Here is an 18,773-nt window from a genome sequence, read left to right as displayed (position 1 = left end):
AGATGACAGAGAAGGATGTGGGGAGATGGCGCGAGCGGTACTTTTGTCCTGAGGTCATTAACCCCAGTTAGTTTGGTTTCAGACCAGTGTATAGTGTGCTGGGAATGTTGTTTGAGGGAGGATAATAGGCTGTCCAATGTTAATTCTTTTAGAGCTAGCAGCTGCTTTTGATACCAGTGACTGTGAGGTGTTGAAATGCCTTGGGGGACACCGGTCTAATGCAGAATGCACTTCTACCCATGGCTGTACTGTTATATTCTATGACTATCAATGCACTTTTATCTATAGGTGCTGACATAATTTGTCATTTATTGTAGTTATTTCCTTCCACCTGTAAACATCACCACCTGTTTTCAAGATGGGATTCTTGAACCAAGGCCACTAACCAATATTCAGACACCTATGTAACCCTTCTGCCCGTCAGAGTTGGCACCAACAAGGGCCGGGTTCAATATCTAGGGGTTCCATTCCAATAACACAATGCAAACCGGCTCGAGCCCCCACCCAGTGACCTGGGACAAATATATACCACCCCCGCTGGGCGCCTCCAAGAGGCAATACTTCCCCTCTCGCAAGCACATAGTCTGAGTGTAGCAAAAGTCTTTTAATAACAGAGAGAAACAATGTGGCATTATGTTAGGGAAACACCACCAACAGGATTCATAACACAACCCATGAGCAAAAACAACCCCACCCCAGGCAAATTGGGGCATGCCCTTTTCCCTTTGGTTCTTGAGTCCAGCAACCCCAAATCACCCAAAGTCCCAAAAGTCTCTGTCCCTGGTCAGGGCAGCCCCAGAGTTCGAAAGTTTATCGGCAGAGCTTTACCTCCCAACCTGGGTGGAAATGGGACAGGGGTAAGAGGCACCTTATGTGATCTGAAGCTGACCGCCCCATAGCTCCATAGCGGCACTCCACTCCACCAGCCGCCCCACGAACTCCTTCGCTCAGCTGCGCTCCGCTCCGCCAGCCGCCCCACGAACTCCTTCGCTCAGCTGCGCTCCGCTCCGCCAGCCGCCCCACGAACTCCTTCGCTCAGCTGCGCTCCGCCAGCCGCCCCACGAACTCCTTCGCTCAGCTGCGCTCCGCCAGCCGCCCCACGAACTCCTTCGCTCAGCTGCGCTCCGCCAGCCGCCCCACGAACTCCTTCACTCAGCTCCACGGCCCACAAGCAGCTCCTGCCATCCACACACTGCTCCGCGTCAAACTGCTTCACCAGCCGTCCCGCAAACTGCTCCACAATATATCTTCAGGCTCCCCCACTACTTAACACAACACTCAGTGATTTCAGCTCTTAGGTGAAGTCAGCTTATAGTAGGGGAGCCCCAGTGCTGGTGCACTGTCAGCCCAAAGTGAGCTCAGCAGCCTATAACTAGACTTCTAATGAAATCAAAATTAGCTCTGATATTCCACAGTGGAGAGAGGAGGAAGTGCAATCAGCATGTAGGGCCCTCACCAAGGGGCCCATGCCACCAATGTATTAATACTTGTCCCCAGCCTCTCTCCATTCACACAGTTTTGGAACCCATGACCCTTGCCTAGCGAGTGCTACTTAGATGATGGTGAATCCCTCCATCATAACAAAAGGCCACGTACAGTTCCAAGCACAGTTCCCATAATCAGGGTAATAACAATTTATTCTTCCTGCCCCAATAACAGAGACACTGGGGATCCCACAGCAGCCAAAGTGACCATTTGGGCAGCTATGGTCTCATTCTAGGCGTGGTGGGTGTGCCTATGCAAATGAGATCGGCCCCTGAAGTTCTTTTCCACAACTTGCCACACCTCACCACCAGATGTCAGGGTGGAGCTCATCCTGACACTGCTTACACCTACATAAGTGGTCTGATTTTCAAAGGTGTTGAGTGCCTGTATGAAGTCACCGAAGCTACTGACACTCTGTTGCTTCAACAATCAGGTGTCTCATTTATGTGCCTACTGTGGATTTATGGGCTAGGAGTAAAATTTTCAAAATCACGTAAAGTCCCCTTTTCTAAAGCGACTTAGGGTCTGTCGATACTGAAAAACCCCCCCAACAGCCCAAACCCGAACAAAAACCAACCTGGCAGCAGCAAGTCAGAGCCTGGGTCAATTGACGCAGGCTCATGTTTCAGGACTAAAACGAGCAGTACCGATGTTTCCACTTATAATGGTGTTAAATATATTTAAAAGTGTTTTTAATTTATGGGGGGGAGGGGTTGTCGCACTCAGCGTAGCTGGTCCCTGCACTGGTTGGTGTTCTGGGCTCGCACGGAGGCTCCCCTTTGAGCAATGGGGCCATCGCCTTCTTCGAGTGTTTGCGGTGCCGGCCGAGCCTCTCGACAGCAGCTTCATCAGCCGAACGAAGGGCCCGAAGGTAGGGTGACCCGCTGTCCTGGTTTTATAGGGACAGTCCCGCTAGGTGGGGATTTTTCTCATGGTGGCACTGATTGCCCCCTACCCTACCCTGGTTTTTCACATTTGCCGGCTGGCCACCCTCCCTGAAGGCCACGGTGAAGGCTGGCTAGTTGGCGCTCCCCAGCAGCGCCCGCCCTGGACCCATGGAGGCTGCATCGACAAGCCGGTCCTCGGGCGGCCCCTGCACGGAGAGGTCGGCTGCCTGTATTGCTCGGCCCATCTGGAATCTGTCCCGCAGGGTCCAAAGGTGACAGGCCCCTGGGCTGACTCTCCCCCAAACTCCCCAAGGCCCAGGCTGTAGGACCCCCCACTCCCTCTTCCCCCGCACAAGGGCTCCCTGCAGGTGGAGCTGGACACGTTTCACAAGAGGCAGCTGCAGAGGGCCTGGACCTCAGCCTCCCAACCCTCCCCCCGCCCCGTACCCCACGTGACGGAAGGGGGTGGCGCGAGCGAGCCCCCTGGCAATGCATGCTGGGGGCTGTAGTCTTTCTGCCCCGCAGCGCATGCTGGGATCGGTAGTCAGCCGGCTCCCTCTTGGGGTGCTAGGATCAGGAGTCGCCCGCCTCGAGGGTTATAATTGGTCGTACGCTGTCACGTGCTCCGATCCTGGCTCCTGGTTGGCTGGTGGTCCAGTCGGCTGTCTCCGGCCCGGGGAGAGCGGGCGGAATGGAGCCCAGGTAACGGGTCGGCAGCGGGTGGGTCCCGGGATGGCAGCTGAGAGCCCGGGGCGGGAATCCTGAAGGGAGGGGATGTGAATGGTTTGCGGGGGAAGGGGTCGCGGGGGCGGGGGCCCGGGGGCAGGTGCCCGGGAGTGTGGGGGGGGTCAGGGGGGCAGGTGCCTGGGAGCGGCTGTGGGGGTCGCGGGGGCAGGTGTCCGGGAGTGTGGGAGGGTCGCGGGGGCAGGTGCCTGGGAGCGGCTGTGGGGGTCCCGGGGGCAGGTGTCCGGGAGCGGGAGGGGTCCCGGGGGCAGGTGTCCGGGAGCGGGTCCCGGGGGCGACTGTTGGGCGGGGGGAGGGGTCGCGGGGGCAGGTGTCTGGGAGCAGGTGGGGGGAGGGGTCCCGGGGGCAGGTGTCTGGGAGCGGGTGGGGGGGAGGGGTCCCAGGGGCAGGTGTCTGGGAGCGGCTGTGGGGTCGTGGGGGCAGGTGTCCGGGAGTGTGGGAGGGGTCAGGGGGGCAGGTGTCTGGGAGCGGCTGTGGGGTCGTGGGGGCAGGTGTCCGGGAGTGTGGGGGGGTCAGGGGGGCAGGTGCCTGGGAGCGGCTGTGGGGGTCGCGGGGGCAGGTGTCCGGGAGCGGCTGTGGGCGGGGGGAGGGGTCGCGGGGGCAGGTGTCTGGGAGCGGCTGTGGGGTCGTGGGGGCAGGTGTCCGGGAGTGTGGGGGGGTCAGGGGGGCAGGTGCCTGGGAGCGGCTGTGGGGGTCGCGGGGGCAGGTGTCCGGGAGCGGCTGTGGGCGGGGGGAGGGGTCGCGGGGGCAGGTGTCCGGGAGCGGATGTGGGGGGGGAGGGGTCGCGGGGGCAGGTGTCCGGGAGCGGATGTGGGGGGGGAGTGGCTGTGTGGAAGAGGGAGGGATTTGGGGAGGGGTCTAGGCAAGTACTGGGGGGGTGAAGAATCTGGGTGGGAGGGACAGAGGGAGGGTTCTGAGAGGGAGGGGGGAAAGGATCTGGGAGGGCAGGGGTCTGGGAGGGCAGTTGTGAGGGACACTGAGTAAGAAAAAACTAGGCCGGCAGGTCTCTGGGGAATGTGTGTGGATGGACTGGTCTGAGGGGGGATTGTGAAGGTTGGGGCTGGGTTGGCATGTTTGTTGGGGAAGGGTCTTGGAAGTTTTAGGAGAAAAACTCTGGGGAGGCGTCTGGCCAGGGATGTGTAGAGAGGAGGATTAACAGGACATGACTGAGAGGAGAGTGGGTATTGCTCCAAATACTTTGTGAGATCATATCCTGAGCAGTAGCAGGTGTCTACTCACATTGAGGTTTACTTCGATTTCATACTTCTCTCTGTCTGGCCTGTCATTTAATGGTGAGATTACTTAGAAGAAGGTGTCAGGCTGCACTGGGATAACTTACTCCTGGGGGAATTTTGCGCCACTGTGCGTGCGCAGAATTAATGTAGTCTCCCCCCAGATTTCTTTGCTTCCTTGCAGAAAAATAACTTTCTGATAGGGAAGCAAAGGGAAGCTCCAAGAGCACACCACTCCCCAGCTGCACAGGTACATGGTTTCAGGCACCCGGGGCAGCCAGTGGAGAGGTAAATCACCGCAGGGCTGGGGACACCCCAACCAGTGGCTCCTACCCTGAGTTGGGATCAGCTGCTAGTCCCAGCTGTGCTGGAGGCAGGAGAGGGTGGAATTTCCTCTTCCCCTGCAAGGAGTGGCTGGGGCTGTGTCAGACCCACCCCCAGAAAGCTCAGCATCCTCCCCTGCTTCCAGCCTCCATCGTTCCTCAGCTGCTGGAGGAGAGGTCACTGTATGGGGAGCTGCTCCCCCAGCCTCCCAACCCCAGACACCCATACCCGGAACCTCCCATACTCAGACACCCCTGCCAAGCCTCACCCCGTACACACAGAACCTCCATACCTGAACCACACCCCACTGAACCTCAACCCCTGCACTCGGATCCCCCTGCACTCGGATCCGCTGCCTCTGGACCCCCACCACTCCACCCAGACCAACCCCACTGAGCTCCCTGCACTCAAACCCCCACCTTGATGAGCCCCCACGCCACTGACTCCCAACTAGCTGCACCCAGACCAAGCCCCGCTCCCCCAGCACTCAGATCCCCCTGCTGAGACCCCCATATCCAGACCCCTCCACTAAGGCCCAACCACTTTCACCTGGAAGCCCTTGCAGAGTCCCATTGCCCCTATACCCCACCCCATGAGCCTCTGTGCATCCAGATCCCCCCACACCTAGATCATCCACTGAGCCTCTCCACACTTGGATCCTGCCTTGTTGGGCCTGCCTGCCCCACACCTGGGCACCTGGCACAGAGGGGAAGGGCCCCAGGGTGTTTCTGGGGTAGGCCCAGGCCTTGTGCTCTGTCAGGGTCAGGTGCAGCCTCACCACTGAGTCCATGTCCCGAGGGTGGGGAGGCTGTAGGGTGATCTCCCACCTTTATACAGCCACTGGCCTGTGCTCCTCACTGCCATGCTGGAGCTTCTGCATTTATTTATTGACAAATACATTTTGCAGAATTTTAAAATATTGTGCACAGAATTTTTAATTTTTTGGGGCAGAATGCCCTCAGGAGTAATAACTACTCAGACAGTTTGATGTGTTCTTTTTTTGCAGTATTGGATTCTTCAGAGCCAACAACTGATTTTGAATACAATTTCAGCTAATATGGTTCAAGCGATTAAGTGGAAACGGTTAGTGACTTTTCGCTTATGAGTTTATCAGCCTCACTCACCCACTCCCAAAGTTATGATTCCTGGTTCATTTTAATTTATATTATAGATTTCAGTTAGAGACGTAAAGTCTTGGAGTGACCGACAGAGCTTCAGTTGTGTTGAAAATGCTGGGAGACAGAGTGCAGTCAGCTACAAAAGAAAATCTTTACAAAGACCCCACATTTCCAGCAAGCGACACCTCCCTCTTTTTTAACTGTTCCACCCCACTCTCACAATTCAGAGGGGAGATTTCCTGGCTGAGACCTCAGGTGAGTTTTGAGATGGGATAGCTTAATGGTTTAGCAATATTTGACTTTCCATTAACAACGGGATGACTTAGTGTTCAGTTACTGTTTCTAGTTCTTTGTATGGTTCTGAAATACAAAAATGACAAAAGTAGTGTGCTATGGTTGCTGGGCTAACTGTATCTTTGGCCACTTTGATTGAGAGCCTTTAGTACTCTGTGTATCAAATGTGTTTACCCAGCAAGTCTGACTAAGTTTGACACCTGTGATTCTTCCCTTTAGGAATCTGTCACTAGTGGTCAATGTGATAACTTGATGGCCTTCTAAAAAAACAAAGTATTGTTTAATTTCCCCTTTTTTCTTCCTCTACACTTTATCCCTAGATAATCTGATTTGCAAACACAAATTCAACTCCATCTCTATGCTAAAGACTCACAGGTATACCTCTCTACTCCAGATCCCTGCCCTTCTGTCCAGACTAAGATCTTGGCCTATCTCTCTGAAGTCTCCTTGTGGATGTCTAGCCATCAGTTCAAACTCAACATGGCTAAAACAGAGCTCTTAGTCTTCCCCCCCAATCCCATCCTTTCTCAGTCAGTGTGGACATCACCACCATCCTGCCTGTCACTCGGGACCATAACTTGGGTATCATCTTCAGGTTAGGCCTCTCTGTAGGTCTTCACGTCAAGGCTATGTCTAAATCTTGCCCAATCTTTCTGTACAACATCTCAAACATACGGCCTTTCCTGTCCATCCACACAGCTGAACTCTCATGCAGGCTTTCATCAGCTCACATCTTGATTACAGCAACATCCTTTTCTATGGCCTTGACAAATGCTATCTTGCCCCTCCCGTATCCATTCAGAACACTGCTGCAAAGATTATTCTTCTTGTTTGTCACTTTGACGATGTCACCCTTCTCTTTGAATCCCTCCACTAGCTTCCCCTTCTCTGTCTCATCAAACATAAGTTACTTGTCTTCAGTTTCGAAGGCCTTCATGCCCTATCACCACCCTATCCCCCCACAATAATCTCTCATTCAGTATTGAAAAGTTGATGCCAATCTCCATAACCCATTTGTTAAATTTTCAAACTAGCACCTTTATGCTTTCTCCTGTGCTTGCCCCCATGCTTGGAAGGAGCAAAGCTATCTAATTACTTTTCTTTACTGACAAAAACCTGACAAGCTGCTGGTGTGCTGAGACCACTACCTGTTGTGTCTCATTGTTTCCTTGTATTCCCTTGTCTTCTATATTCATCTGTTGTTTCTTGTATATTTAGATTGTAAGCTCTTTGCAGCAGGGACTACCTTTTTGATCTTTGCTTGTACAGCATCTAACACAATGGGATCCTGATCCATGACGGGGGCTCCTAGACCATATGGTAAAACAAATAACTAATAAGCATATTTCCCAGAGTAAAGTGTGGGGCTCCGCTAGCCAAGGAGAAAAGTAGCAAAGCAGCAGCTCAGGGCTAATTCATTCAGTTTTCTGCCCGCTGTAAAGTTTACAAGAAAAAGTGTTTTGCGGTTTAGATCAATAGCTTGCTTAGCAATGGCAAACTGAGTTTTGCGTGGCCAGACAAGGGTGGGTTTTTTTGTTCTGGGATGTTGAATTCTCTCATAGCTTGTATCTCATGCTGCCCTGCTAATGTACCTCAACCTTGCTTGTGAGTTGTGACCTGCACAACTACTAGGGAGTGGGTTATTTCTCTCTCTGTTCATTCACTTCTTGTCTCTTTGCTGAGATTATCAATAGTAATGTATTATTGATGATGGAATCTATCTACCAAGATCTGGACTGAGATCCACCAGTCTTATTTCACATAGGTCACCTACTGAATAGTCATACTGTAACAACTCTCAATTAGTGGTAACCTGTACTGTATTCAAACAAGAACGAAAGGTCCCTTATTGTGTTAATTGTCTTGTGAGCCATCCGATCCCACAAAACATAGCTTGTTTGGCTTAGACTGTCATACAGGATTTAACCTTAACGTTTGCTTTGTTTTAGGAAATTTGTTCTGCTCCTCAATTGTTTTCAGACAATCCACAGGAGGTGCAAGTGAAGCAAGGGATTTTGGGAGATTGTTGGTTCCTGTGTGCCTGTGTTGCTTTGCAGAAGAGTAAATACCTGCTAACTAAGGTATAGAACAGCTTCTTGTAATGTTTCATGTCCTAGCAGATTTTCCTGTATGCTCCATTAATATTTTTTTCCCCTAGTCTTTTCCAACTTAGTGAAACTTCTAAGATGTACTCTGATGCTCTGTCTTTACTCTTTGATGTTATGACATATTATTTCTATCTATGCTATGATGTAGAATAGCTGGAATTGACCATGTTTTAAGTGGTGGTTTCCTCAAAAGAAAGTCCCTGTTTGTCTTGATTTTGCTAATATTGTCTTGTCTTCTTCCAGGTAATCCCTCCAGGTCAGCCCAGCTGGACAGATGAGACGTACACAGGCTGTTTCACTTGTCAAGTCTGGCAGTTTGGACATTGGGTGGAGGTAACCATTGATGATCGCCTGCCTTGCCTTGGGGGTAAACTCTGCTTCTCCCAGTGTCAGACAGAAGATGTGTTTTGGCTTCCCTTACTGGAAAAGGTCTATGCCAAGTAAGTGAACTTAATTGGAGGAGGAGATTTAAATTGCAGTAATGACTAGCACATATTCTACATAGTGCTTTGTTTGATTGGATTTCATGCCATGTGGGCTTCCAGAGCCCTCTCTAGGACTTGAGCTCTTTATATCTGAAACCTGTATATAGACTGATAATTTCCAGAATTTTTCCTATATTGGATTCTGTAGAGGTCCAATGTTTATCCTGGATCACCCAGATACATTTTCGCCTTCACACAGGGTGAGATTTTCTTACTGAAAGGAATTGTGAAAAAAATAAGAGTTTTATAATGACCCAGCAGCTGCTAGACTGCAGTGATGCTCAGCTAGCTACTAGCTGCAGATCACCTAGCTTAGTAAGACTGAAATAAAGTTTTCCCTGGTGCATTATTTGAGAAGATTTTAAGATAGACATCAATGGACAGATCTTCAGCTATTGAAAATCTATGATGCTCCACTGAAATAATGAAGCTACACCAACTTATGTTAGTTGAGGCTCAGGCCCTGAATATTTCTTTCCTGCATACTTCTGTCTAACCATCCCTTGCCACTCATTTGCTGGTTTTATCAGGAGTTATGGACCCTGGAATATTATTATTGTTGTTGTTTTGTTTTATATCTGGCAGTGGGGCCATTGTTTTATAAAATAAGCAGCAAAATACGACCTCAGCCCAGTATACAGTGTAGACCGACAAAGCAGTTCAGAGACCAAATGCTTTGGATAAGAAGGACACCAAACAGTTACAAGATCTTAGAGAAGGGTTTGTTTAGCCCCCAGCAGAGGACAAACACCTTTTAAGGTGAAGTTACTCAGCTAGCAGTAGATATGCTGAAGTTAAGGTACATGTTTCTGTCAAGGCACCTTTGGCACATTAACCTTTTTTTCTTACTGTGGGTTTGCCAGGCAAATGTTATTTTGACCATTTCTTACAGAAATTTTATGAATCTGGCTTAGTATTCTTTCAGTGTGTTCATTCACTCTGCTTTGTAGTTACCGCAAATAATAACACAACGTCCCTGACCCCACAAAATGAAACAGCTGGGAGAAAAAACTAGTTTGACTGTGTTTAGCAAACAAAGAATATATTAAGGGGAGGTATGTTAGAAATGTTATTTTTTAAACATTACTAGCTATATTGTGCTTCATGAAGGGTGATGAAAGTTTAAAGATGAGATGCAAATGACAAGCAGTGAGCAGTTTCTGTACAGGAAAGGATTGTATCAAGCTTTCCATAAGGCAGTGTGATATCTTATTTTTCTTTCCCTTTTCCCATCTAGTTGGAGTCAGGTAGCCTATCAGTGTTTCCAGGTTTGCTGGTCCAACGCTCACTCCATATCTACTTCGTCCTCCCGTACACCGTCTATTGGCTGTTTTCTCGGCCATCCTCTTGTTCTCAGCCTGTGAACTCTAGTCCCAAATGTCTCCTGTTAGGGAGCTTATTCCTTCACCCACTTACTTCCCTGGTCCTTCTTGCGTGAACAGAGAGCAACAATACCCATAGTCCAAAGTTGCAAACAATTTCATGTTTATTGGAGTGAACTTCCAGCAAGCATGATTTCAGTTTCCTTCCTTAGTGTCCTCCTTCCCAGCTCTGACACCACAGAGCCTTACACCTGTGTCCCTGTTCCCATTCCTGCCCTTAGCCAAACATGATTCCAATTTCCCTACCCCCATTCCCTGTTCCCATTTCCGCCCCAAACACTCACTCACTTCCTGATTGACTGCAGACTATATAGTAAAACTTGTGTTCTGCTTAGCTATACCTTAACCGATCATTTTCCTGAAATTTAACTAACTAATCCTAACATATTGTAACATGATTATGTAACCAATTATATCCCACCACCTTAATTAGTTTACACCCAGCAAAATTAATTATACAGCAGACAGAAACAATCACAGAACCAGACAGAGATTATACAGACAAACAATAGCAAAGTGGGAACTATAATGACAAAACAATACAGAAGTGAGGATTTCACATCCCAGCTATTGATAAGTGAGTTCTTGCCAGACAGGATGCTATCAAACTAAGTTTCCTTTTACATTTTCTAGGCACTTCCCTTTCTCTGGAGGTGATAAGCACTATCAGGACAGGATTGTATTCCGAACAGCCCAATAGCACCTTATTTCAATGTGACTAGTTTGGACTCCCTTATCCATCCTTCAAACATGCCCATACCGTCTCAGCTTCCTCTCCTGCAGCTTCTGTCTGATACCACAGACCTTAGTCTCACTCCTGATGTCATCATTCCACGTGTGTTCCAGCAATGTCAGCTCTTTCACTGCCCTCAAACATCTCATTTCAATGGCTTCAGGTCTTCTCAAATGCTTCTCTTCCGTCACCCATTTCTCTGATCTGTAGAGAAGAGCTGATCTTACCAAAGTTTGGTATAGTTGTCTCTTAAGTAGTCATAAATCACACCACCTATCTTTGCCAGTTTTGTCTCGCGCGCAGTTCACTGTTGACTACTTTGTTTGCTGCTAACCAGCCACCAAAGTACTTGAATGCAGAAACCTGATTTAGTTGCTGGCCCTCAATGTTAATATTCATCTATTTTGGTCCCGGGTGAATTACCCACATGACTTCAGTCTTTTCTTTAGTCATTTTGGGGCCATAATTTGTTAGTTTCCTGTTCCAGGTATCAATTGCCTGGACCAAATCTTCTGCACTATCGGCCATGGGTGCAATATGGTCTCCATACATCAACTTTGGACCATCACCTATTTGGATTTTCTTACTTATGAAGTCCATCACAGTTTTGAATACTAATAGTTTAAGCACTGATCCCTGGTGGAGCCCAACCTTCACCTCAAAACACTCTGTTACACCGAAGTGTGTCCACTTGTCATGAAAGTGTCATACAAACCTGTCACCATCTGGACAAGGTCCTCTGGTACGTCACAGAATCGCAGCAGAGGCCCCAGCTGTCACCTAGATACTTTGCTGAATACGTGAGGTGTCTGATGGCCTAAATATTTCATCGCTGCAGTGGCACCTTTTATGTCATACTAACATCAGGCTCCCAATGGGGACATATGTGTGATTAAAATAAAGCCAAAATGATGTTCATTTAAGTTTGAAATATGTGCCACTGTTTCTTTTTTGTTTTTATAGGGTGCATGGGTCTTATGAGCAGTTGTGGGCAGGGCAGGTGGCAGATGCTTTAGTTGACTTGACTGGAGGTCTAGCTGAGAGATGGATCCTAAAAGACCCTGGAAGAAGCATGGAAAGAGAGAGGACTGGTAAAGTTTTGGAGAAGATGGTATTTAGGAGACTGATGAACCTGAAGGAACAATGTGTGATAAGTTGCTCAGTCCTCAGCTCCAGGCAAGGTAATATGAGCATTCCAGAGATTCTTAAATATGGCAGGTGTGTCTTTTTCTTCCCATAAAAGGGAAAAAGTAAGGGAAAGTAGTGCTTCAGCACCACTGGTCTATGGATACTCAAAGCTAACTAGCATGTTTCTAGGGATTCTGGTGATCAGCATTTCTCTTCACTCTTCTAATCATAGATGTATAAACCAGGCAGTTATTTGTCTCTGCGTACAGGGTGGGTTGCATGTTCATCCGTTGTGTTCACAGGCAGAGCAGTTGACTTGTAGCAACTTTCTTCAGTACAAAGTGAATCTTCTTCACAGGGGATAGCGAGTTTACTTCCTCTTGCCTTGAAAAAGAATGCTGGGTAGTTTTCTACCTCCTAACGATGGTTATCTTTCCTGTACAGGTGCCAGTGAACTGGGAGAATTTCATGCCTTTATTGTCTCAGATATGCTTCATCTCTCCAGAGTCTCGGGCAACGAAATCATCTTGCTACGGATACGAAATCCTTGGGGGAGGAGGTGTTGGAAAGGACGCTGGAGGGAAGGGTAAGTGGCTTGTTTTCATTTAGAATACTCTCTTTTTAAGGTACTACCATAAAGATGAAGATATTTACTGTGTGTGAGCACAAAATGTGTGTGTATATTACAGAGTAGTATTCCTAATAGGCTACAACAGAGGAGAGTTGCAGAGTACGGTAGCCTTATTTCTTAGAACCTTTTTATGAGTTCAGCATACAACATTATGGTTCTTGTGGTCTTGATTTTTTGGGGTTTTGGGTCTGGCAATCCTGATTTCCAAATACATGATACATTGATAGGAAATATGTTTTTTGGGGGTGGGGATTTAATTGGGTTACAGATTGTTGTAATAAGCCATAAATAATAATAATAATAATAATGTTGTAATAAGCCACAAAATGGGGAAGAGATGGCCAGCCCTCTGTGGAGATAGAGGTGGTTAGGGACTATTTAGAAAAGCTGGACTTGCACAAGTCCATGGGGCAGGACGAGTTGCATCCGAGAGTGCTAAAGGAACTGGCGGCTGTGATTGCAGAGCCATTGGCCATTATCTTTGAAAACTCGTGGCGAACGGGGGAAGTCCCAGATGACTGGAAAAAGGCTAATGTAGTGCCAATCTTTAAAAAGGGGAAAAAGGAGGATCCTGGGAACTACAGGCCAGTCAGCCTCACCTCAGTCCCTGGAAAAATCATGGAGCAGGTCCTCAAAGAATCAATCCTGAAGCACTTGCATGAGAGGAAAGTGATCAGGAACAGCCAGCATGGATTCACCAAGGGAAGGTCATGCCTGACTAATCTAATCGCCTTTTATGATGAGATTACTGGTTCTGTGGATGAAGGGAAAGCAGTGGATGTATTGTTTCTTGACTTTAGCAAAGCTTTTGACACGGTCTCCCACAGTATTCTTGTCAGCAAGTTAAGGAAGTATGGGCTGGATGAATGCACTATAAGGTGGGTAGAAAGCTGGCTAGATTGTCGGGCTCAACGGGTAGTGATCAATGGCTCCATGTCTAGTTGGCAGCCGGTATCAAGTGGAGTGCCCCAAGGGTCGGTCCTGGGGCCGGTTTTGTTCAATATCTTCATAAATGGTCTGGAGGATGGTGTGGATTGCACTCTCAGCAAATTTGCGGATGATACTAAACTGGGAGGAGTGGTAGATACGCTGGAGGGGAGGGATAGGATACAGAAGGACCTAGACAAATTGGAGGATTGGGCCAAAAGAAATCTGATGAGGTTCAATAAGGATAAGTGCAGGGTCCTGCACTTAGGACGGAAGAACCCAGTGCACAGCTACAGACTAGGGACCGAATGGCTAGGCAGCAGTTCTGCGGAAAAGGACCTAGGAGTGACAGTGGACGAGAAGCTGGATATGAGTCAGCAGTGTGCCCTTGTTGCCAAGAAGGCCAATGGCATTTTGGGATGTATAAGTAGGGGCATAGCGAGCAGATCGAGGGACGTGATCGTTCCCCTCTATTCGACATTGGTGAGGCCTCATCTGGAGTACTGTGTCCAGTTTTGGGCCCCACACTACAAGAAGGATGTGGATAAATTGGAGAGAGTCCAGCGAAGGGCAACAAACATGATTAGGGGACTGGAACACATGAGTTATGAGGAGAGGCTGAGGGAGCTGGGATTGTTTAGTCTGCAGAAGAGAAGAATGAGGGGGAATTTGATAGCTGCTTTCAACTACCTGAAAGGGGGTTCCAAAGAGGATGGCTCTAGACTGTTCTCAATGGTAGCAGATGACAGAACGAGGAGTAATGGTCTCAAGTTGCAGTGGGGGAGGTTTAGATTGGATATTAGGAAAAACTTTTTCACTAAGAGGGTGGTGAAACACTGGAATGCGTTACCTAGGGAGGTGGTAGAATCTCCTTCCTTAGAGGTTTTTAAGGTCAGGCTTGACAAAGCCCTGGCTGGGATGATTTAACTGGGAATTGGTCCTGCTTTGAGCAGGGGGTTGGACTAGATGACCTTCTGGGGTCCCTTCCAACCCTGATATTCTATGATTCTATGAAATGCAGTGTCAATTCAGTCTGTGATTTTTGATATCTAGAAAATGTATGAATTTAAGCTCCAGGCTCATCTTTTGAAGGGATTGTGCAGGTTTCCTTTGAGGATGAGGACGGAGAGGTCAGATATAGAGTGATCGCTTTGTGAAAAGTGTTCACCCACAGGTGATATGGGGCTTGTCGTCTTTTATCATATTTCTGTATGAGTTCTTCTGAGAGCATAGTGGTGGTCTTATCTCACCTACGTCAGTGGTTTTCAACCTTTTAAAATTTGCGGAGCCCTACACGTATTTTGAGTGGAGTTGTGAACTCCTTTGGAAAGTCAACCTGTGGTCTGTGGACCCCTCCCATAGACCTCTTAGAAGACAGAAAACTGACTGAACAGAATTCAACCATACATGTTGAACATGCTCAGCATGGCATTTGACACAGCATGAGAAAGGGTGCTAGACAGTGGACTTATATGGTAATGAGAACACTTCCAGGTTTTGATCTGTAGGTGGGGATATTTACATACTTTTGATTGATCAGAAAAACAAAATGCCTTTTCTGGATCTGAAATTTTATTTTCATAAAAAGAAAAGGAGGACTTGTGGCACCTTAGAGACTAACAAATTTATTTGAGCTGTAGCTCACGAAAGCTTATGCTCAAATAAATTTGTTAGTCTCTAAGGTGCCACAAGTCCTCCTTTTCTTTTTGCGAATACAGACTAACACGGTTGCTACTCTGAAACCTTTATTTTCATAGTCACCTTTTGTAGACCCCTTAGACATAGTCCGCAGACCATAGGTTGAAAACCACTGACCTAAATCGTTGTTACCTGTAATCCACTTACCTCCCTGCCCCCAGATTCTTTTTCTTTTTTTTGTGACAGGAAAGGTATGTTATCGGGCCACTTCACTTGAGTGGTCCCTTGAAATATGTATGAACTATTTATGCTAAACAATCTGTTCCATCTCGTTCTACCTTGTATTTAAAGATGGTAGTCTGAGTACATTTCCCAGACCTGAAGAAGAGCTCTATGTAAGCTCAAAAGTTTCTCTCCCCCCAACAGAAGTTGGTCCAGTAGAAGATATTTCCTCACCCACCTTGTCTCTAATATCCTGGGACCAACACAGCTACAGCAACACTGCATAGAGAAAAAGACAGGCTAATTTAAAAATTAGTGTTGTGCTGGACACCGCATAAAACATAAAGGAAGACACACACTCCTTGCCTCAAAGAACTTAAAGCTGTAGTACCCTGTTCTGTGAAGTGCAGAATGTTTTTCAGTCTCAGTAAAATTAATGGGAGTTGAAGGTGCCCAGCAACTAGTAGGACCCTAAATAATTAGTTGTGGCTCACATCTTCAACTTGCAGTAACTTTGAAGCCAACATGCTAAAAAGGTCTTGCCCTACTGCTCTATGGAAATGGTGTGTCGCTGATGTAAGGGGTTCAGTAAGTGGCACCAGAAAAACCTTCCAAAACAGCCATATTTAATTTTATTTGTTTAACCACTTTCGTGTGTTTGGAGTTGTGTTTTTCACTTCCTCTTTCCATCATGCACAAATTCTAACACCTGCTTTTTTTTTAAACGATAAAAAAAGGTACAAATACTTTGCACATTGTTCAGTATTCATTGCAAATAAACTATTTGTTTTACCTGGGAGTATGTTCCATAATCCCTTACTCTCTGGTGTAGCTGGTTTCTAGGTCTTCCTGCAAGGAGATTGCCTATCTATAATTTCTCTTTCCAGTCCCAATTGATTAATAACTAGACGAAATGTTGCATGGATGAACACAATAGTAAAATGAAAAAATACCTTTTTTTCCCTCACGAAGCAATTTTTATAGAAGATTTTTGTAGAACTCTATTGGGAGTGTGAGCAAAGAGCTTAGACATTGACTTTTGTGCATTTATTTGCAGTGGTCAAGGGTGGAGCCAATTGGATCCAATAGTTGCTTCAGAATTGCTTTCCCAGATCCAGGAAGGAGAATTCTGGGTTGAGGAGGAGGAGTTTTTCAAGGAGTTTGATGAGATTACTATTGGGTTTCCAGTCACTGAAGAGGGACAGCTTCAGAGCCTCTATACAGGTACAATGTGGACAAAGGGACTATTGGTAACAAGTCAGATTAGTTTAATGGGAAAGTCTGATTTGAATTAAAAAGGGCCAAAATTAGACTTGTTTAGCACTAGATCAGGGGTGGGCAAACTTTTTGGCCCTAGGGCCACATCGGGTACAGAACTTGTATGGATGGCAGGGTAGGGAAGGCTGGGGGAGGCTATGCCTCCCCAAACAGTGAGGTGTGGCCTGGCCTCTGCCCCCATTCCAGCCCCCGAGAACTCCCACCCTCATCCGACCCCCCCCCCCGCTCCCCACCCCTGACTGCCCCCTGGGACTCCTGCATCCTATCCAAACACCCCTGCTCTCTGCCCCCTGACCACCCTCCCCCCCCAGATGCCCGTACCCTATCCAATCCCCACTGCTCCCCACCGCCTGACCACCCCCAGGACCCCCGCCCCTATCCAACCCTCCCTGCTCTCCCTGCCCCACGTTACCTGTGGAGTGGGGGAAAGGGGGGCTCAGTCCTTTTCCCTGTGTGTTTCCCCTGCTTGTTTGGCTGCTCTCCCTGGCAGTCGAGCAGGGCTCGCTCCCTGTCTGGGCTTGGCTGCTGGGGACAGGGGCCAAGCATGCTGGAGGTGGAGGGGGGCCCTGGCTTGCTCTGCCCCTGTCCCCAGCAGCGGGCCCAGGCCCCTTGATCCCTGCAACCCTCCCTGCTCCTCGCCTCCCCCCCCCCCCCGACCGTGCCGCCCTGGAGCACCAGGTCTGGCGGCGCTATAGCCGGGCTGCCCGGCCGGAGCTGCAGCCACGCTGCCCAGGTAAGTGTGACTGCAAGGGAGGGAGCCAGGGGAGTAGAAGGGGAGGGGTCAAGGGCTAGCCTCCATCCCGCTCACCATGCTGCGGGGGAGTTAGGCTTGCAGAGGAGCCATCCCGTCCTGACCCCACTCCCTGGCAGGAGCTCGGGGGCTACAGGGAAGTGTACTGCAGGCCGGATGTGGCCCGCAGGCCGTAGTTTGTCCCCCTCTACACTAGACCTTTGTGGTTTCCAAAACGTTTTCCAAATTTTATTGAGTATGCCCTGAATGCGTACTCTGGGAGAGGTTGGAGAACAGAACTGGTGTCTACTGGGTAATTAAATTAAACTTCTTATTAACTTTTCTCTTTTTCTACATTTCTCTGATTTACTGGAAAAATCCTCTTCCTTATTTGCCAATAATTTTAAGAGTTGTAAGTGAAAATGCTTATGCAAAGCTTAGGGACTCATGTACTTTGAGGCTGTGGAGATTGCTGCAGAGCTAACCTGCCTGCTATAGAATTATGCTCTGAAATCTCATCATTTAAAAAAATGTTTCTAGCCCTTATAGTTTCAGTGCATACTCCATGCAGCCCAGACATCAGGAGGTTTGGGAGTGATAGCTGGAGTCCAGCTTGCAGGCAGCGAAGGGGTAAAACAGAAGTGTAAGCTGTCAAGCTAGGTTGTCTGGAGAACAGTGCAGTAGCTGAGGCCTGGGGAGATAAGTTGCTCATGCCATCTTCAAACTCTCACCTTCCCTGGCACACATGGGGAGAATCTGATTCTGAATTGGGTCATCTGAACAGCACCAGAGGAACAGAAACCTGGGGAATGGAGCCAGATATACTTAATCCTGCCTCAGTGTAGGAGGCTGGACTTGATGACTCCTTAAGGTCTCTTCCGCCCTTCATTTCTATGATTCTGTGCTTATTCCAGAGAGACCAGTAGGAGGCATTTTGGCTTTGATTTGGCAAAACATGTAAACATATTTGTAAGTAAATTCCTATTCACCAAAGTATTAAATCGTGCTTAAATGTGAAGTAGGTGCTTTGTGGAATACAGATTGTTTGCTACATTAAATAGTGTAGCAAGTTCTCCTCCTCCTGCTCCTCCACACCCCCAGAGGTGTAGGTGTCGCAGTTACTCCTTCATCCCACCTCAAGATGATCTATGGAGAATTGGAATTCTGACCTACGCTTGCTGTAAAGTTCTTATCAGCCCACGTCTGCAGATGAGATGATCTCTATGTAGGTTATTTTATGGTCCTCGTTTGCTGCAGTATCAGACACAAAATATTTAAAAGCAGAAATACCAGTATTTTACTCTCTTCCTTCCCAACCTGTAGGCCCAGGATCGGCAACCTTTGGCACGCGGCCCATCAGGGAAAGCCACTGGTGGGCCAGGACGGTTTGTTCACCTGCAGCGTTCGCAGGTTCGGCCTGTCGCAGC

At 48.2% G+C, this 18,773-nt stretch overlaps 1 protein-coding gene across 4 annotated transcripts in view; it reads left to right on the top strand.

Annotated features, from left to right (window-relative positions):
- Positions 1-3,012: 3,012 nt before the first annotated feature.
- CAPN10 (calpain 10) overlaps positions 3,013-18,773 on the top strand; it is a 29,058-nt gene continuing 13,297 nt past the window's right edge. For 3 of the 4 annotated variants that reach the window (XM_084638678.1, XM_084638676.1, XM_084638679.1), the window contains exons 1-8: positions 3,013-3,074; positions 5,679-5,755; positions 5,844-6,045; positions 8,034-8,165; positions 8,436-8,632; positions 11,756-11,973; positions 12,365-12,506; positions 16,396-16,562. In XM_084638678.1, coding sequence (XP_084494804.1) covers positions 5,902-6,045; positions 8,034-8,165; positions 8,436-8,632; positions 11,756-11,973; positions 12,365-12,506; positions 16,396-16,562 — 1,000 coding nt within the window. In that variant the 5' untranslated portion in view covers positions 3,013-3,074; positions 5,679-5,755; positions 5,844-5,901. Of the gene's footprint in view, positions 3,093-5,678; positions 5,756-5,843; positions 6,046-8,033; positions 8,166-8,435; positions 8,633-11,755; positions 11,974-12,364; positions 12,507-16,395; positions 16,563-18,773 lie in introns of all 4 variants that reach the window. The other variant, XM_084638677.1, reaches the window with a different exon arrangement.

The sequence above is a fragment of the Lepidochelys olivacea genome (genome assembly GCF_965140295.1).
Source record: "Lepidochelys olivacea isolate rLepOli2 genome assembly, chromosome: 9".
Lineage (NCBI taxonomy): Eukaryota > Metazoa > Chordata > Testudines > Cheloniidae > Lepidochelys > Lepidochelys olivacea.
The sequence above is the reverse complement of the archived record's forward strand: the minus strand, read 5'-3'. Positions and strand labels throughout refer to the sequence as shown.